This window comes from Elgaria multicarinata, chromosome 2 (genome assembly GCF_023053635.1).
Source record: "Elgaria multicarinata webbii isolate HBS135686 ecotype San Diego chromosome 2, rElgMul1.1.pri, whole genome shotgun sequence".
Taxonomy (NCBI): domain Eukaryota; kingdom Metazoa; phylum Chordata; class Lepidosauria; order Squamata; family Anguidae; genus Elgaria; species Elgaria multicarinata.
In genome coordinates, this window is record NC_086172.1 from 84803050 (window position 1) to 84821830 (window position 18781).

Below are 18781 nucleotides of genomic sequence, written 5' to 3' on the forward strand. Positions count from 1 at the left end.
TAACACTTCTATACCACTTAATATAATAAAATCTCGAAGGAATCCAGAGATACAGATATAGGACAATCTCTATATAGAAAGAGATATCAATATAAAGATATAGGAAGGCAATCTTTACAAAGTGGCATCAGTTTTAGCCATGCTCTTCATCACTTAAATGATTGGTCCACATGTTTAAAGGACTGAGATAGGCATTAAAGCCCAATATGGTCTGTCGAACTGGACAATTCGGAAATATATACACTGAAGTATAAGTGGGACTTGCAACGAAGTGCCTCCTCCAGTAAGTGTATCAGTCTGCGTTGGCCTATTCTCTACCCTTGGCACGCTTTGATTTATAAACTTACGTATATAGTTCTTTGTACTTGGGGAGCTTCTTGATATATGTAGAAACTGCTTTGTTATTTTTGGTTGGCTCTGGGGAAAGTTGGAACCTTGTGGCAAACAATAGACCCATTGCCATGGGGTGGAATTCCCCCAGCACTAATTTTTAAGACCATTCCCTGGGACTGGGACCATCTTAACACCATGACTCCCAATCCTAGCCCAGATAAATGGTCCAGAAGAATGGCATGGTTGATGCTATCAAAAGCCACGGAGAAGTCCAGGAGAACCAATAGGGTTGGATCTCCCCTATTTATTCGCTAGTGTAAGTCATTCAAGAGGGTGACCATGGGTATTTCCATCCCAATGAGTTTGCTATTAATATATAGGAGATACAGCTGATGTTTCAGCCACACATATCACTTCTTCATCATCTTATCTTGTAACATGTTTAAATAGTCACATCTGGTGAAAATAACTTGCCAAGGGCTTTTGGATAAAAGATTTGGAAGATAAGAGGATCAAAAGTTGTACGTTGTAATGTTACTGTGTGTTTTTTATGAATTGTTGCAAACCACCTATTGGATGGTATAGAAATGAAATAAATAAGTGAATAAATAAATATTGAAATATTGAAATTATTTTCAAATGGCATATAACACCTAGAATTTGCATTTAGTTTATTTTCATAGGTTTAACACCCAGGATAATGTAAAAATACCCCAGATTTAAGGTGGGAATTCTCTTTCCATATTGAAAACAATGGGGAGGCTTTCTGACTATATTCCCACTGGAGCTGTTTGCCTCCTGCCCTCAATATGATTTAGCCACCCCACCCTCTGCCATGCCTGCTATTTATTAAAAATAAACAAACACATACTGCAAAGTACAGCGTATTCCAAAACAAATCAGGATGATCTCAGACAACACAAGAGTGTACTACAATTTGCAGGATAATTTTTGGGAAAAGGCATATATAGAATATTTGGCTAACTCATGTTCTTATAGTATAGTAGCATGGTTCCTGTTTGAAATAGAAGTAGGTAGAGTCAGCTCTTCATGGCAGTTCATACGTAGTTCCCCATGTATTCCGGCAGTTTCAGCAACACTACTAGAGGTCATGAAAAAAGAGGAGCTTTGTTTTATTTATTTATTTATTTATTTATTGCATTTTTATACCGCCCAATAGCCGGAGCTCCCTGGGCGGTTCACAAATATTTATTATTCAAATATTTGAATAACAACTGCTATTTTTGCCTTATTCAAGGTATAATTAATTTGGATCTGTTGTCTAATAAGGGTGTCTTTTAAACTCTTGCTTATGTTGTAATTTGTTGTTTATTCGTTCAGTCGTTTCCGACTCTTCGTGACTTCATGGACCAGCCCATGCCAGAGCTTGCTCAATATTTAAAAGGCATTTTTGCTAATCTTTACTTTATTCACACAGGGCTTTAGTTATTTTGGCGTTGAGCCCTTTTTTGAGTCGTCTCGGTTATGGATTTAATTGGCGTTGGGGAGCTATTATTGTCTGGAGCGGAATGAGGGGAACTTTCACTTTGAACATGGCACTTGGAATTAGCCAAACAGAAAGTGTAACTCAGGCGGAGGTCTATATTAAGACCATGGTAAATATAGAACAGTATTTTGGAAAGTATTATCAAAACCTATGATTAATTTGTGCTAGAAACCTGCTTGAAAATCTGTATAGAAAGATATGTTATTTTGAAGTCACATTGTCACATTTCTATACATACATATAAGAATGTAAGTATAACACTGATTTAGTAAAGGAATACATAGCATATGTGTGAACAGAGTGCTGGACTAGATGGACCCTCAGTCTGATCCAGCATGGCATTTCTTAGTAATTGAAAAATTGCTTAATTTGAACCTTAAAACTAAGATCACATTTATATTGAAAAATATATTATTATTATTATTATTATTATTATTATTATTATTATTATCTACATTTATATACTGCCCCAATCTTTCTGGGCGGTTTACAAAGATATTGAAAGCTAATGTTAAAAATACATATTATTGCTTACGATTGAGCCTCAGACAGCCTGTATGATGACTTAACATTGCTGCACACTTTCTCCCCCGCAGTTTGTGGTCTATTGCAAAATCTCATTTCCCAGAATTCAAACCCCAGTGTTTTGTTGATAGGAAAAAATGCAGCCTCCTTCCCACCACATCTAGTTTGTACTATACTAGATGCTATATCTAATGTGAATGAGGGAATGCAATAAGCACCTATTAGATAGTGCTCCTGGTATTGCTGGTATGACAGAACTAGATCTATTGCAGTGCCTTTTGTGACTTAGGGAGAGTAGTTGCTGCCTTGCTACCAAGTAGTCAAGTATGGAACTCTCATGAAACCACTTCAAAATGTCTGTTTGTTCATTTAAAGCATTTCCTTTCTTTCTGCCTGATGACAGACCTCCAAGGTGGACTAACAACAAGAAAGAATCCACACACAGTAACATAAGGTTTTTTTAAAAAATAAATAAGAAAACACGTTTTCGACTGAAAAGGGTATTCTGCTCTAACCATTGGCCTTTAAACGTTCTACAGCCACTGCATAGGAAACTATCCCTCCCTCTGTATAATTTCAACTCTGGGGCAGCTGATTAGTCTGCAGTTTCTTGGCTCTTTCTCTTGGCTGCAGTGGAGAGCAAAAAAGAGGCAGTGATGTTAACTGTCCACTTACCAGGCTTTCAATTTTACTGTTTCTGAGCCAACTGCTGCTACTATTTCATGGTCCGCCAGTGGCCACTTCTGCGGCTGCTGGATAATCTGCAAGTCCTAATTCTTTTTAGCGGCAGTGTCGATTGGAGCTGTGGAGAGTGGGGCGATGATGAGGTTATACTGCTGCTTTTACTGGTGATGAGGATAATGACGGTAATTGCCCAAATCTTTTGTGTTTCAGATATTATTGCATGCTGGGACAGCATCTTTGTTAACCTTGATTATTAATTCCACCACTGTGAAAAAGCTGGTTATGACGTTAGGTAATATATTTAATATACATTTTCTTTTCTTTCTTTTTTTAGAAAATGAATGCATAAAAAAAATATGAATGCATCATATTTATACCTTGATATAGTACACTGAAGAACCATGAAGTAGTTGATGTCAATCAAAAATATAGTCAATGTTGATAGGATGATGAAATTTGTTTTTCTGAAAATTAATAAAGAGTTGCTAGTTCATCCCAAAATATAATTTTGCTGTCTCGTTTTCTTGGTGCAGGTATAATATGTTCATTTGTCAGAGACACATGCTCTTTAATTCCCCCATTCTTCCTTCCTAATTCATGTGTGGGGCAGGGACAGTCTGCCATTCATGCGTCAGACTGGAATCGTTGTTATGTGTGTATCTATACCCCACCCTTCAAATGAAAAAAACCACCCAGCTCTCATAGACCATTTCTGCTCCCTTACACATCTCATAACGACCAATTAATTATTTTTTGGATTCTACAGGTCTTTGTAATATTACTCTTCCGAAGCGTATGGCAATGCATAATGCTGTTCAACGCATCAGACAAATGGAGGCCAACACCTTTTCAATGTTGAAGCTTGACAGATTTTTGGCTGATGCAAATTGGGCAATGGCTGAAGAAGCAATTAAAATTGATTATCCTTATAAAGTGAGTATTATGTTACTGTTAAAGAAATAATATAATTTAGAAAACGCAGAAAGCAAAATGTCATTCACAATTTTGCTCCTACCAAATGCAGTATAGATGACCTAGATTTCATCTATTAGGTCTATGATTTTGTGGAGGCAACTTGATATGACACTTAATTATCTAAGTCTTCTACCATCTCACATTTTGTTATCAGATACCCAACTCAATATGACTTCTTAATAATGAATAAAAATTATAGACTAGAATAACTCAGCAAGAAAGACATAGGAGGCAGTATTATGAGTTTTGTTTAGCATTTTAGATCAACTAAATTTACAAAATGTCCTTTTAGCACTGAAGAGAGCATCCGTTTTGTATATTTGTAGCATCACACAGTTGTCAGTGACATAGAACGGTACACATGTTGGAAAATGACAATATTCCTATATATGTAATGTGCCCGCCTTTTCTTTTTCATGATGTATCTTCTGTTCTGTTTTGTTGATATTCACAATATAAAGCGGGGAGGAGACAAGGCAGGCACAGTGTGTTCAACTCTGATAGCTGTGTAAGTTTGCTTTAAGTTTTATTTATTGTATCAAACTAAGAGCAATTCTAACCCATGCAAAGCCAGCTCCTTTTGCTAGTTTTCTTATAAATGATCTGCCAGCAACGATAAATGATTAATGGGTGAAAATAGTAAATTTAGGGCTTGATAGGGACCAGAAAATGCTTATTCCTATGAAAAATAATTCTGATAAACCAGATTGACAGCAGCGTAATGTAGACATTTGGGTTCAGAAGAAGTGAACTTTGGAAATGGCTGCACTAGTCATGGGAACTGGAGAACGCTGAGAATGTTCTTCCAGCACTAGAGAAAGCCAAGCTCTTAGTGATTGAGATCAGAACAGGATTCCTCTTCCAGCACTAGAGGGAAGCTGCCTCTCGGAACATGTTGGAAAGGAGAGGTAGACTTGGGTGTCATTAGCATACTGCTTTTGTAACATAGTGCAAAACCCAGACAAATTTAAGCCCTTTTCATTAATTTTCATATTGCAATCAATGTGATTTAAACAGGCTGGTCCTGCCATGTAGCAAGAAGAAGCAACTTGCTTCAGGTGACACCATGAGGAGATAAATGAAGGCAGGAATTAGCATCTGAATGGTACAGCAAGACATTTTGAAGGATTGATCTTTGTGGTGGATGGGGCTGTGCTTTAGGCACCAAATATCTTGGGGAAGCAAAGAGCTCTAAAAGGATCTCTCCAAACTGGCGGAATGGACATTAAAATGGCAAATACTGTTCCATGTAAGCAAATGCATGTAAGTAAAGTGACAGACATAGCTGGGAAAGCCTAACACCACCTCTGCAGGTCTTGCTTATAAATGCTATGCTGGCCCCTTCATGTGACAGATTTTAGTTTTGATCAGCCTGGCATAATACCATTATTGGTTTGATTTTAGATTTTCTACTTTTTGTTTTTCTTCTTTCCTTCTGCAGTTAGATTCAGAAGAAGTTAATCAACTGATCAAAACACTTAGATGTCCAGACTGTAATACTGATATTACATTTGAGAGAAGTTCTCAACAGATTGCTGACATAATGGAAGAAGCCAGGTTACGTCTCTTGACTGCACAAATAGTTCGTATTTTTTTCCTCTTGGCCTTTTATTGTTCTAATTTCAGTACTTTACATGATTGAGCATCATGATGATGCTTCAAAGGAGAAAAATCCTAACTCTTGAGAACCCTTGAATCTTGAGATGTATACTTAACTATGAATTGAAAATATGTTCTCTCAGGTGTATAAGACAGCTATTAAAAAGAATTAGAATTTATTTACCCCATAATTAAGAAGGAGAGAGCCTTTTCTTTATGTGTCCTTTATTACTATCTTTTTAATCCTAGAAATAACTTCATTGTGAATCTGAGGATTTGTTCTAATGTTAGGTTATAAACATGAATCCTCTTAGACGTTACTCTGTTGTAGGGTGCACTGAAAATCTTTTAACATTTCCCTTCTGTTCTCTGAATATAAAAGTCTATTTGGTGCTAGGAACTACTGTGACAAAACTGGGGATAGCAGCCATTTTTAAAAAATAAAAAATCTACTACATTTCCCCTCACCTCAGATGGCTATTTAAAGAAAAAGAATGGCAAACAACAGCAGGGCTGACAGATATGGCATTGCTAATGCAAGGCTATCCTATCTTGTGTATGTATGGAATATTGTGTGGTCCCAAGTGCAGATGCAGCATGCTGTGGTGGTTTTTTGTGGTCTCTTCTGTCATAGGCAATCAAAGCCAACAGGATTCTAACAAAGAGCACAGCACTAGGCATGGATAGGTATAAATGTGAGGTCAACAGGCAATCCAATGTCAAGGCCAGCAAGGTTCAAGCAAAGACTATAGTACCAAGCAAGAAAGGGTCCAAACATGAAGTCACAAGGTGATCCAGGATCTCCTTACAGGAAGTCCGCTACAGGGAGGGCTAGAAAGTCAGAGGCAACATAATCAGGGTAACAGCTGGTATAAGGAAACGTTCCAGCAGACCTCCCTGCCTAGGACTGAGGCTGGGAACTGAAGCAGCGAGGATAATTTGCATACTCCTGAGGAATTCTGGGAAGTGAGCAGAAGTCACCACGAGCAGCAGTGAAGTTGGACTTTGACTAACTGGTTGAAGATGGCGACCTGGGATCTTAGGTGGTAGGATCATTTGCATACTCTTGAGGAATTCTGGGAAGTGAGCAGCAAGCAGCAGAGAAGTTGGACTTTGACTGACCGGCTTCTTTTCTTCCTCTATAGCATATAATGGATGGAAATGAGTCTCCAGTGGTAGTGACCTGCAAAGTGTGTGCAATGTTTGTGTTCCTGCCTGAGATCAACATGGTATACACCAACAACTAGTGCAAGCTGGTTACACTGTTGGAAGAAAAAGTGAGAGTACTTGAGCAGTGGGTATCCACCCTCCAAGGAATAAAAGAATGTGAAGAGTTCTTAGACAGAACGGTGGAACTGGTACCGCAGGGCTCAGTCCTGGGCCCTGTGCTCTTCAACATTTTTATTAATGATTTGGACGAGGATGTGCAGGGAACGCTGATCAAATTTGCAGATGACACAAAATTGGGTGGGATAGCTAATACCCTGGAAGACAGAAACAAACTGCAAAGTGATCTTGATAGGCTGGAGTGCTGGGCTGAAAACAACAGGATAAAATTTAATAGGGATAAATGCCAAGTTCTACATTTAGGAAATAGAAACCAAAGGCACAGTTACAAGATGGGGGATACTTGGCTCAGCAATACTACAAACGAGAAGGATCTTGGAATTGTTGTAGATCGCGAGCTGAATATGAGCCAACAGTGCGATATGGCTGCAAGAAAGGCCAATGCTATTTTGGGCTGCATTAATAGAAGTATAGCTTCCAAATCACGTGAGGTACTGGTTCCTCTCTATTCAGCCCTGGTTAGGCTTCGGCCCTGGTTAGGCCTCATCTAGAGTATTGCGTCCAGTTCTGGGCTCCACAATTCAAGAAGGACGCAGACAAGCTGGAGCGTGTTCAGAGGAGGACAACCAGGATGATCAGGGGTCTGGAAACAAAGCCCTATGAAGAGAGACTGAAAGAACTGGGCATGTTTAGCCTGGAGAAGAGAAGATTGAGGGGAGACATGATAGCACTCTTCAAATACTTAAGAGGTTGTCACACAGAGGAGGGCCAGGATCTCTTCTCGATCCTCCCAGAGTGCAGGACATGGAATAATGGGCTCAAGTTAAAGGAAGCCAGATTCCAGCTGGACATCAGGAAAAACGTCCTGACTGTTAGAGCAGTGCGACAATGGAATCAGTTACCTAGGGAGATTGTGGGCTCTCCCACACTAGAGGCCTTCAAGAGGCAGCTGGACAAGCATCTGTCGGGGATGCTTTAGGGTGGATTCCTGCATTGAGCAGGGGGTTGGACTCGATGGCCTTGTAGGCCCCTTCCAACTCTGCTATTCTATGAGACTATGATTCTATGAACTGCAACAGCAACAAGAAGTACAAGAGATGGAAGGGCAGAAGTGGAGAACACTGAGGTGAGGAAAGCCAATGCAGAAAATCCCTGGAAAATGGTGACAGTTAGGAGGAGAAGAATTAGAAGACACTCCGCACCAGTGGAAACACTAGAGCTATGTAACCACTTTCAGCTACTGGAGGACAGCCTACAGAGGAAGAATTACAGGGGACCCTGTGCAACAGTGAGCACTCACTGCTGCATGGGATTTAGACCCATGGACTCACCAAGTATGCTGTTTCCCTGGAGGACAGATTAGAGATGTGACTGAAGGATTGCCAAAGCTCATAAAGCGCACTGACACATATCCTTTCTCATACCCTGGTCACAATGAGGCCTTTACTCATGATGAGTACATTGTAAGTGGGCAGGTAAGCAACCTGTCTTTCTTTGAGGGGAGTTGACTACCCCCACCCTATCCCTGCACGGTTTACTCCTCAGTAGCCTCACCTCAGCCAGTGCTCATCTCCCAGCCAAGCTAATTTATGATTCTGGAGATTTAAAGGAAAACGTGCCTGGGAAGAGAGGCTGAGAACAGAGGGAGGGTTTAATTATCTGCTAATTATCTGCACCCCATTTGCTCTAAAAACTGCCTGCACTTGCACTTTATAGATTTTAAACAACTAAGGTCTGCCACCTCCCACCGTTCTATCTAGTTTGGGACTTGGGTTTAGCATGTTTTAAGTCCAAAGGTTTGTTTAACTTTTTAATTAAAAAGGATGAACTGAATCAGTTGGCTGATTCAGCAGTGAGTAATCAAAGGATAAGTGTGTGTGCTTGTGAAGAGGCTATTGCATAGGTATGTTATGTGGGTACATATAAAGAAATCAGTGGTTCTATCTTCTGATTTATTCAGCAAATACTCTATTTGTCAAAATATAGGCCAGTTACCAGAAGCAATACAACAGTGGAATGCTGAACCAAGATGCTGCCCAAACATTAATAGGTGCAGCAGAAAGCTATGTTGATATTGAAGGAAAGTAAGTATTTCATTTTGATCAAAGAAAAATATATCTGAACGTTGATTTAAAAATAAATGAAAAATTGCACAGTTCCCTGTCCTCTCTCCCCACTGGCAGCTCCCTGTTGTTCCCCAAATCTACTCCAGATGGGGTCTCAACACACAGGGGCTGCAGTGGAGCAGGAAATCTATAGAGCTTAGACTATTGAGCGGTATAGAAATGCGGTAAATAAATAATATAAATTCCACTAGTGGATGGACGTAGTTGGATCCAACCCAGGATTTCGTAAATTATGGTTATAACTAGAGCTGTGCACCAACCACAAGACTCAGTTCTGCTCATGCTTTGGTGATTCAGAAAACAGCTTGATTCGACTCAGATCTGGAGGCCACCTGCTTTGACTCAGGACCGAATCCGAAGCTTTATGCCTCCCATTGCCTATAATTGTTAATCTAAAAATTTGCTATAACTTCTTTACTTTTTAACAGAAGTGGATAAAATGTGCAGATATAGTAGACCCTTTATACTCCAAACTGCTCCTGGCAGGAGGGCACTACTCAGCTGAGTATGGACTGTGCTAGCACCAGCTGTGCCTCTCTCCCAAAGGCATCATGTAGTTCACCAGCACATTTCATACTGATTTTAATAATCATATGTCTTATAGCACATTATTAACAGTAAAGTGCTTGTGCATGCTAAGTCACTCATGTGTGTGTGTGTGTAATAAAAATTCTCAGACACATAAGCTAAGAGACCCACACACTGTAAAGAACACAGTGAGACAGAACAGTGAAGTAAATAATAGTGGCAATCAGGTAGACACACACACACCCCTCCCCAGAATGTTTTCTCTAAGGACATTTGTCTTGCACCTGCCTTGTTATCTATTTGCCAGGCAAAGATCTTTTTATTTTGTTAGGCTTTTTTAAAAAACAAGTTTTAGCATAGTATTCAACCTGATTTTAAATTGCTTTCCTGCTGTTTTATTTTTCTTGTATTTTTATATTCTTTTTTAATTTGGAGTTTTGTAAGCCACCTTGATAAGTTTAATTAAAGATCAGGATATCAATACACAACGTTGAATTTACTTCTGAATAAACAGGTACATTTTTTTATAAAGCTGCTGCCTTGCTATTTGCAACTTCAGCATAAAAGTGAAATATTAGTAATCATCGTTTTGATTATCATACTGTATTCATGTGTTAGCTTCTATTTTCAGTTATATGTTATTTTAAATATTCTAGATTTATGAATATTCATGAAGTAAAGACATATTGGGAAAACAAAGGAATACTGGTAATGATGAAGAAATTGCTGACTGATTGGGTTTACAGTGTGAAAGATGAAACATCTAAGCCACCAAAGTTAGTATATAATAAAAGGTAGCATGCTTTCAAAATGAAAATGACACATACAGCCTCATATGATAGGATTAATAATAAAATGTTTTTAGATTATTGATTGTTTTATGCTCTTTGTGGTTTTAATTTTTGTGAACCGCCCAGAGAACTTTGGCTATTGGGAGATATAAAAATGTAATAAATAAATAAATAAATAAATAAATAAATAAATAAATAAATAAATAAATGTTATCAAAGTCTGGGGGTTTGGCCCCAACAAATCAAGTTTCTAGGATTGTGGAAAGCTAGCTGTCAATCAGGTTGGGCAAGAGGTGAGAAATGTAGTCCTGGTCAGTCAGAGATTAAGTCCCAAAATGCCAAGCAAAGATCTGAAGAGACTGAAGCTGCCAATAGCAGGAGATCAAGTTCCAAAATAAAGAACTGAAGTTCAGGAAGAACAAGACAAGCAAGTGATTGATTCCAAAGGCAGTCATTTGGGAAAGGGAGCAGAAGATTCATAGAATCATAGAATAGCAGAGTTGGAAGGGGCCTACAAGGCCATCGAGTCCAACCCCCTGCTCAATGCAGGAATCCACCCTAAAGCATCCCTGACAGATGGTTGTCCAGCTGCCTCTTGAACGCCTCTAGTGTGGGAGAGCCCACAACCTCCCTAGGTAACTGATTCCATTGTCGTACTCAGTCAGGAAGTTTTTCCTGATGTCCAGCTGGAATCTGGCTTAACCAGATTAACCAGATACGGTCCCAACTGGTGGGGCAAGTTACTCAGACTGAGAGCTCCATCACACCGGAGGGGGGGAATACGCTCCCTTCCATCGCTTCTCCACCCGTGTTTTTGTTCGTCAGTTACTTCCTCATTCAAAAGAGGAAGTACACAACGAGCACGAGGCCCATTCAGTCCTCTGTTCTAATGCTGCTGCTTCTCCTGCAAACAGCAGCAGAGAGCAGCAATTCCGTGTTTAAAAATACATCGGACTTAACCAGGGGTTGTTGTGCAAGGAAGGCCAGAAAGGGCAGAAGGCGCACGGGATGCAGACAACCTGAGCAAACTCCATGAGTGCCCAGTAATGAGCGTGCAATAAAATGCTCATTGGATGGAGCTTTGAGCAAGCTGGGGGGGACTAAATTGGTCCTCGGGATCAGCTGACAGTTTCAGATCACATGGTGGCATGTATTGTAGCCTGGATGGATTTCTGGATACTTTCAGTTCGGGCTGTAAGGCTGGTGAAAGAAATGCAGCCTTCTTGGCACAGGAGACGGTCTGCTGGGAGCCTTGATTTTAGAAATCTCTTGGCACTAGCCCATATCACTAGGGATTTGTCTGTGCATACAGGACGGGATCAGTATAGAATTCAAGACTCCTTTTCTTCTCATGAGCTCAGTAGTGTGCTCCAGAATTACAACAGGCTGTTTTCCATCTCAGACAGGAGACACACACACCCTGCCCCATGGGCTTTCTTCCCTATACACTGCGTTAGAACCACTGCTTCCGTCTTTGTCTCCTCCACCTCCTTTGTTCCTACTCTCCATGCCTTTTCAGTTCTGACCTGTTTAAAAGACCAGTTCTGAGCACGAGAGTTGCCTGTGCCCCCACCCCCAACCGCCGCCACCATGGGCACATCTATGCCCTTTCTAGCATAGAAATGTACAGCACCATGTACATTGATGGTGCTATATAAATAAATAAATAATAATAATAATAATAATAATAGCATGGGTAATGGGGCTGAGGTGGTTGTAATGATAGTGATGCATGTAAGAGAGGATGTGGAGTGCTATAATTGGCCAAACTTCTTTTGCCCCCAAACTTGAGCCCCAAACATCATTGAAACATGAAGATCAGTATTGGTGAGGCCAAAAGGAGCACAGGAGATCTGAATTGCCCTTCCTTTCCTACCACTCTGTGCCCTTCCCCTTGGGCAGAATAGGTAAGTGACCCAGAGTGCATGTGCAGTGATGTATGGAGATCACCCATTTCTCAAGAAGAGCAATACCCAGGGATAGCAGAGGAAGGACTCTCTTGCACACTGTTTCGTTCCATGAGCTATGATCTCCTTGGCATCTTCAGTTGTTGATGGAGTCTTGCCTCTAGTGTTGCCGATTTTCTAAATAATTCAGTGACAACTAACTGGAAGTCAAAATGTTTTTTCCTCTCCACAGAAACAAGTTGCTGAGGCTATCCCACGAAATAGTGTTCATGGAGGAATTTGAATATATAAGTACCATGATAACATGTTTGAACTGCATACCGATTGTTCTTCACTTTATACCAAGTGTTAATTCGTCATATCTTCCACAACTAAAAATGTGCAATTACTATTTTCTGAGTTTATATATATTGGAAGCTTTACTGAAGGTAGTGACTACATAAAATATTGAATTTTTTATATTAATAGCAGTGCTAATTACTGACTTACATTTTTACAAACTGGAATTTGAATTTCATTTTGCCAACAGTGTGCAAAATTGCAGCTTAAGTTTTTTGGTAATATGAAACTACAATACTTTCCTTCAATTAGTATCACCTTTTAGTTTTTCTGTTAATTATTTTTCTTCAGATAATCTGATTCTCCTTAAGGTTTAAATGAAGTTACTACAATTGTTCATATCTCCATTCTGCATGGCTGCACAAATGTCAATAATTAACATTGCGGAAGTGTTTGCACAGCAGCCAGTTTAGAACAGTGGCGCATGTCAGGTGCCATTAGCCTAATTACCCACCTAGGCACAGTTTGTTATGTTGTCTGAACCCAGGCAGCGTGGCTTGTTTGAGGGGGAAACAACCTTCAAATAATCCAATAACAACCCATTGTTATTTGAGAGTGAATGTTAAACCAATAATTTTTAAGATGTGTTGATTGTTATTTTGATGTATTGGTTTTATAAGCTTTTTTAATTAATTTTATGTATCTGATTTATACTGTATTGTTGTACTAATGTTGTTTCCCACCTCAGTCCAAAGAGAGAGGTGGGTAAGAAATAAAATAATAATAATAATAATAATTATTATTATTTGCCATTCAGGTTCAGACAACACAAGTTGTGCTCGAAGTCAGTGACTGGGTTTGCACCATTAGCACAGCCCAGTGTAGTTTAAATATGTCATGTTGGCTTGTGATGCATGTCAGCTGCCATTTTGAATGTGCAAGCTGTGGTTGCCGGGCACTGTGGCTTGTGATGCAAACTCATGTGTTGTTGGTTACGCTACGGTTAAACAAGATATGCACTGTAAATAGGTGTCTGAATGCATTTTTAAAGTACAAGGTTTATTATCCAAAGATTAATGTTTTCTACATATTTAACGTCAACTTTTTTTTTAAACAGGCTATGGCAATGGGCAGTAGCTACTTCTATTACCATTGGAATCAATTTGATATTCTAATCATAGTAGTGGGGATTATAGATGTCATGGTTGTAAATCTCTTTAAATCGCTTACTCCAACATACGCTATGACTAATATTGTCAAGATGTTCAGGTTTTTTCGTCTTCTAAGAATTCTGCGGCTCTTGAAGGTAAAAAGATATTTTTCATTTTTCAGCAACGTGTGTTACGTTGTGCTAATTTAAAACTTAATCTTTCATGTTTCAAAAGTATATAAAAAGTTCTTTTTAAATGAAATGCTTTTCTTCAATAATATTGTGAAAAATATAGTGCCTATTGTATTTACACAGAAATAAAGAGTTTTTTTTTCCAATAAACAATTAACTGCAGGGGAAAGGAGAATGTAGGAGGTGGGGTGGGAGAGTTTGCCGGCGTAGTAGCGATACAGGTGAAAAGATAATGAGCTGAAAGAGCGCAACAATGCACACACATGAAAGTGCCCAGTGCTCGACTCGCTAAGGAAACGGAGGGGGAAAACATGGATAAAACTGGATAAAAAAGTAGGTGTGATGGAGCTCTGAGCGGTTGTTAACACACACAGCCCACAGCAAATGCGAGTTCAACTCTATGAAAAGCCTCACAGTACTTTTCATGGCACAGTCCTTAGAAATCAAAAGTCCAAATAGAAGAGAGTCCATGTGCAGAGTGCTTTCAACGTCCCAGAATCAGCAGTGAGCGAATGTGGCCATTCACTTTGCTGCATATAATTATATATAGTAGCCATGATTTTACATATGTTATGTATTTCAGCTTGTGATACCCAAAACAATTTTCTTGTTGGATAAACAAATAAACAGACAGCTCACATTCCGGTATGATATTGCCAAAGGTTATGTTCAAGGTGAAGAAGATATAAAATGTTTAGTTGGACAGATTGCTGGCCATGAGAAAGTTTATTTGGTAAGTAAAATAATCTTATATTTTAATGGGAAAAGTAAATTATTTGTGGCATAGTACTTCATTTATATTCTTTAAAAAGTCAAGGATATGTTTTGAGAAGGACCCTGTACAATGGGATCACAAAAATATTGTTTTGTACGCTTAAAAAGTCAGAGTACAAGTGGAGAGGGTTGGGGCTAGCTATATCTCAAAACAACAGGTAACAAGACCAAAACTAGGGAACTGGAACTCTAAAAAGCAGTTCAGTTTCAGCCAAGCAACCACATTAGAGGTACATTCCACATGATGATGCCCTTCTTCACCATAGCAGAAGTATTGCCCAAATAATGTACTGCTCAGCAGTAAGAAAATGAATACCTTTCACATATATGCCCTTTTCCAAAGTTAAAGGGAAAATGGCTCCTCTGATAGAAATTCAGTGCCGATACAATACTAGCAACTGTTAGGAGATTCAGGGGTTCATCAGACAAGCGTTTATTTCACGCTCACTACTGTCCACTCATTGTTTTTCACATGCATCCTTTAGATGCCACCTTCCACGCATCTCTTGCTCCTTTCCTTTTTTTCCGTCACAAAATGGACCCCTTTTAATCCAACTTTTTTTGCGGAGGGGGGAGTGGAATGTGCCGCTGTTTCCTGCTGTGTGCAGGAAAAGAAATAATGTGGGACAGGAGCGGGGGTGGAGAAGTGATGGTAGGGAACTGTGATTTCCCCCATCTGATGATATTCTCACAGGATTCCGCAGGCTTATCTCTTCCACTTCCCTCCCCCACTATTTCCTGGTTGTCATAACTATAGTGAAGTTTTATATCTGCACTAGAAAATATGATTTGTTTTGCACTGGAACTGCCATAAACCTTTGGGATGGGGGCAAGAATGAAATTTAAATAAATAAATCTGTATTATCACCAGTAATTGTATAGTTATTCATTGGCGATTATGTTCATTTATGTATTCAAAGCATTTTAACCTTGTAGCTAAAGAGGCTTCCAGAAAAGCTTATATAAATTAGGAATAAGGTGGTCCCTGCTCTCAGGTTTATAATTTTAAAGTGGCACATGAGGAAAAAAGGGGTGACAAGAGAGGGGGGAGGGAAAAGCTCAGACACCAATTCATAAAGTTCCAGTTGTTATAACAGCCGGCTGAGTTGGAAACAGTTCAGGGAGCCGGATGGGATAGTTGCCGCTGGTGACAGTCGAGCGGGGGCCCAAAGCAGCCAGACTCTCAGCACAAGGGATGGGATGTTCCTGCATTTCTTCCCTCCCCCTGCTCTGCAGCCTGTTAGAATGGCTGCTGCTGATTTATAGCAATAAAATGTTAGTGCAAAGAAAAATGTGTTTTGCTTAACATAGGACATATGTCCCTTTTTGTTACAGGAAATAAATAAAATAATGGAAAAAAACAAACAAGAGGCTATGAAGGAGTTAGGTATGCATTTAAACAGGTATCATACCTATAAATGGATGTGTTGTAATTGGTACGTCTATGGAAATAATGTGCATTTATTTAGTCCAAATTTCCGAACCTTTTGCAAAATTCTGAGGAAGATTTAAAGTGCTGAAATGATTGTTGTTGTTGTTGTTGTTGTTCAGAAGGCCTTGCTGAACTCCATAGCTTCCTATGCACCTGGTCAGCCCCCAGTGAATTTGTGTACTACTCATCCCTACTTGGGACTGCACAGAAACCACAAAGAAGTAAAACAGGTTGTTAACCTGTAACTGTGGTACTTCAGTGGGTCATCTCTGTGGTCACACAACTCATCCACCTCCACCACTGTAGAGGCTATTTTGCTTGCTCTCAGTTCATGCTTCTTTATATAAGCTGCTGCATGCAGACTGTAAAGAATATTTTTACGGATGTAAATTGATTTAAGGGCCCTTTTGAACCAAATGACACTTATAACTCATCTGAGGTTGAAGAACATTTAGCATACTCATACCTGGACAATATCCCAATTAGTTCACTTTCCAGACAAAAGGGTCTAAACTAAAGGAAGTGCAAACCATGTTAGGTTATATGACAGACTGTGGTTTTGTGGTAAACACAGACAAAAATGTGTTATCCTCATATTAATCCTTGGAATAGTCAGTGGCGGCACTAGAAAAAAAAATTGGGGGGGGGCACAGCAGGGGCAAAGTACATTTCTAGGTGGGCGGGCTGTGCCCCACATATTAAGGTCTCCAGAGAAAAATAACGGTATATCTTACACTATAACCAGGGTATTAGCTATCCTACCCAATTTTGTGTCATCTGCAAATTGATAAGCATTCCCTGTACCTCCTCGTCCAAATCATTAATAAAAATGTTGAAGAGCACTGGGCCCAGGACTGAGCCCTGCGGTACCTCACTCGTTACCTCCCCCAGTTTGAGAAGGTTGCGTAGATAAGCACTCTTTGAGTCCGATTCTGTAGTCAACTGTGAATCCACCTAATTGTTCTTTCATCTAGCCCACTTTAAGCTAGTTTGTGAGGGTGACCATATGAAAAGGAGGACAGGGCTCCTGTGTCTTTAACAGTTGTATTGAAAAGGGAATTTCAGCAGGTGTCATTTGTATGTATGGAGAACCTGGTGAAACTCCCTCTTCATCACCACAGTTAAAGCTGCAGGTGCCCTGACCTCTTTTGTATCTGGTCACAGTATAGCTGCAGTAATAGTATAGCTCCTGCAGCTTTTACTGTTGTGATGAAGAGGAAATTTCACCAGGTCCGATATGCATACAAATGACACCTGCTGAAATTCCCTTTTCTATGCAACTGTTAAAGATACAGGAGCCCTCTCCTCCTTTTCATATGGTCACCCTAAGTTTGTTAATCAGAATATCATGGGGCTTTGTCGACTGCACTTCTGTTATGCAGCTTCAATCCAGTAGCTTTTTTCCAGTTGTACTCTTTGTGAGTAAATGGATTTTCAGCAGTACAGGGATCTTTTCTAGAGAAATGGCCACAAACAAAGCAAAACACAGCATTTTGTATTACACTGTATTCTAACCAAGAATAGCATTTGTACCATGCTGGGTTGAAATGTCTCCACGACGATTGGCCATATTTTATTGATGGATAACTTTTTAGCACTGTCTGAATTGGACTTTCTTCTTGAGACTGTGCAATGTCACTTGGACCAGGTCACTTTTTTTTTAACAAAGGAGGCATTAACTCAACCCCTAAACAAGCACCTGGCAACTCTGAAACACTTTCGTCTTCAGAATTATCTATTTCAGAAATATCAGACTCACTACTACTGCCAGATAATTCCTCCTCCTAGTCAAGTTCTGGTTCAGTTAAGTCTTTCCAAGGAACTCTGTGTTTCTGTGACATCAGACTTTTTCCTGAGTTTTGCTTGGCTTGTGAAGTAGTAGTCTAAAGATCCAAAAGACAATATTTTTGAAGATGCAAATTTTGTTCTTGTCGTTTTAAAAAGAAAAACAACACAATTGCAACGTATTTCTTCAATCATTTAATTTTTATTTTAAAGAAAATTAAGTAAGTGAGCCACATAGTAAATAAGTGTGCCTTATTTTGCTAAACATCAATTAAGAACTTTCAGTTTTAGAAAAACCCATTGTGGTTTTGTAGTCCTTCCCTAAGTCTCATGTAATTAATAAATTTTGCTTTAATAGCATATTGATACAGTTTACTTTTCCACTAAGCAAAAGTTAGATTGAAGCTTTTTCTAATGTCAACTTTAAACATATATAAATCAATTAGTTTAAATCAACAGACAAGTTTTTAGGACTTTAGGTTACTTATAGCCAAAGGACACAATCCTATGCCTGTTTAGACATAAAAAAAAGTCCTACAACACCCAACATGTCTTGCTGGGGCATGCTGGGAGTTTTAGGGCTTTGTTTCTGTCTAATCAAGTATAGGATTGCATCCTAAGTAAATAATGTAAGGGATCGCTATGGTAAATAGTTAACTCTAAACAATTTTCCTTCAGTTGAATTGGCATTTAACATTTCTTGCATGAAAAAAAAAATGATTTTGTTTTAGGGTTAATGCAGCGTGATTACCCAGATATTGTCACTGCGGTGAAAACTAAACAGGCTGTCCAAACAGTGCTGAATACAGCTTCTGAAACACTTAGGGTTATGATATCAGGAGGAATTGTTGATAAAACTGAAGGAGCTGAACTGCAGAAGGTATTTTTTTTAAATCAATCTATTTGT

At 39.3% G+C, this 18781-nt stretch overlaps 1 protein-coding gene across 1 annotated transcript in view; it reads left to right on the plus strand.

Annotated features, from left to right (window-relative positions):
• The window catches only part of LOC134393371 (sodium/hydrogen exchanger 10-like), a 55908-nt gene that overhangs the window by 14811 nt on the left and 22316 nt on the right, over positions 1-18781 (plus strand). Inside the window, exons 9-19 of the mRNA XM_063118399.1 lie at positions 1772-1949; positions 3260-3341; positions 3816-3982; positions 5466-5606; positions 8897-8994; positions 10221-10340; positions 12495-12690; positions 13659-13847; positions 14467-14616; positions 15993-16044; positions 18606-18754. Coding sequence (XP_062974469.1) covers positions 1772-1949; positions 3260-3341; positions 3816-3982; positions 5466-5606; positions 8897-8994; positions 10221-10340; positions 12495-12690; positions 13659-13847; positions 14467-14616; positions 15993-16044; positions 18606-18754 — 1522 coding nt within the window. The remainder of the gene's footprint in view (positions 1-1771; positions 1950-3259; positions 3342-3815; positions 3983-5465; positions 5607-8896; positions 8995-10220; positions 10341-12494; positions 12691-13658; positions 13848-14466; positions 14617-15992; positions 16045-18605; positions 18755-18781) is intronic.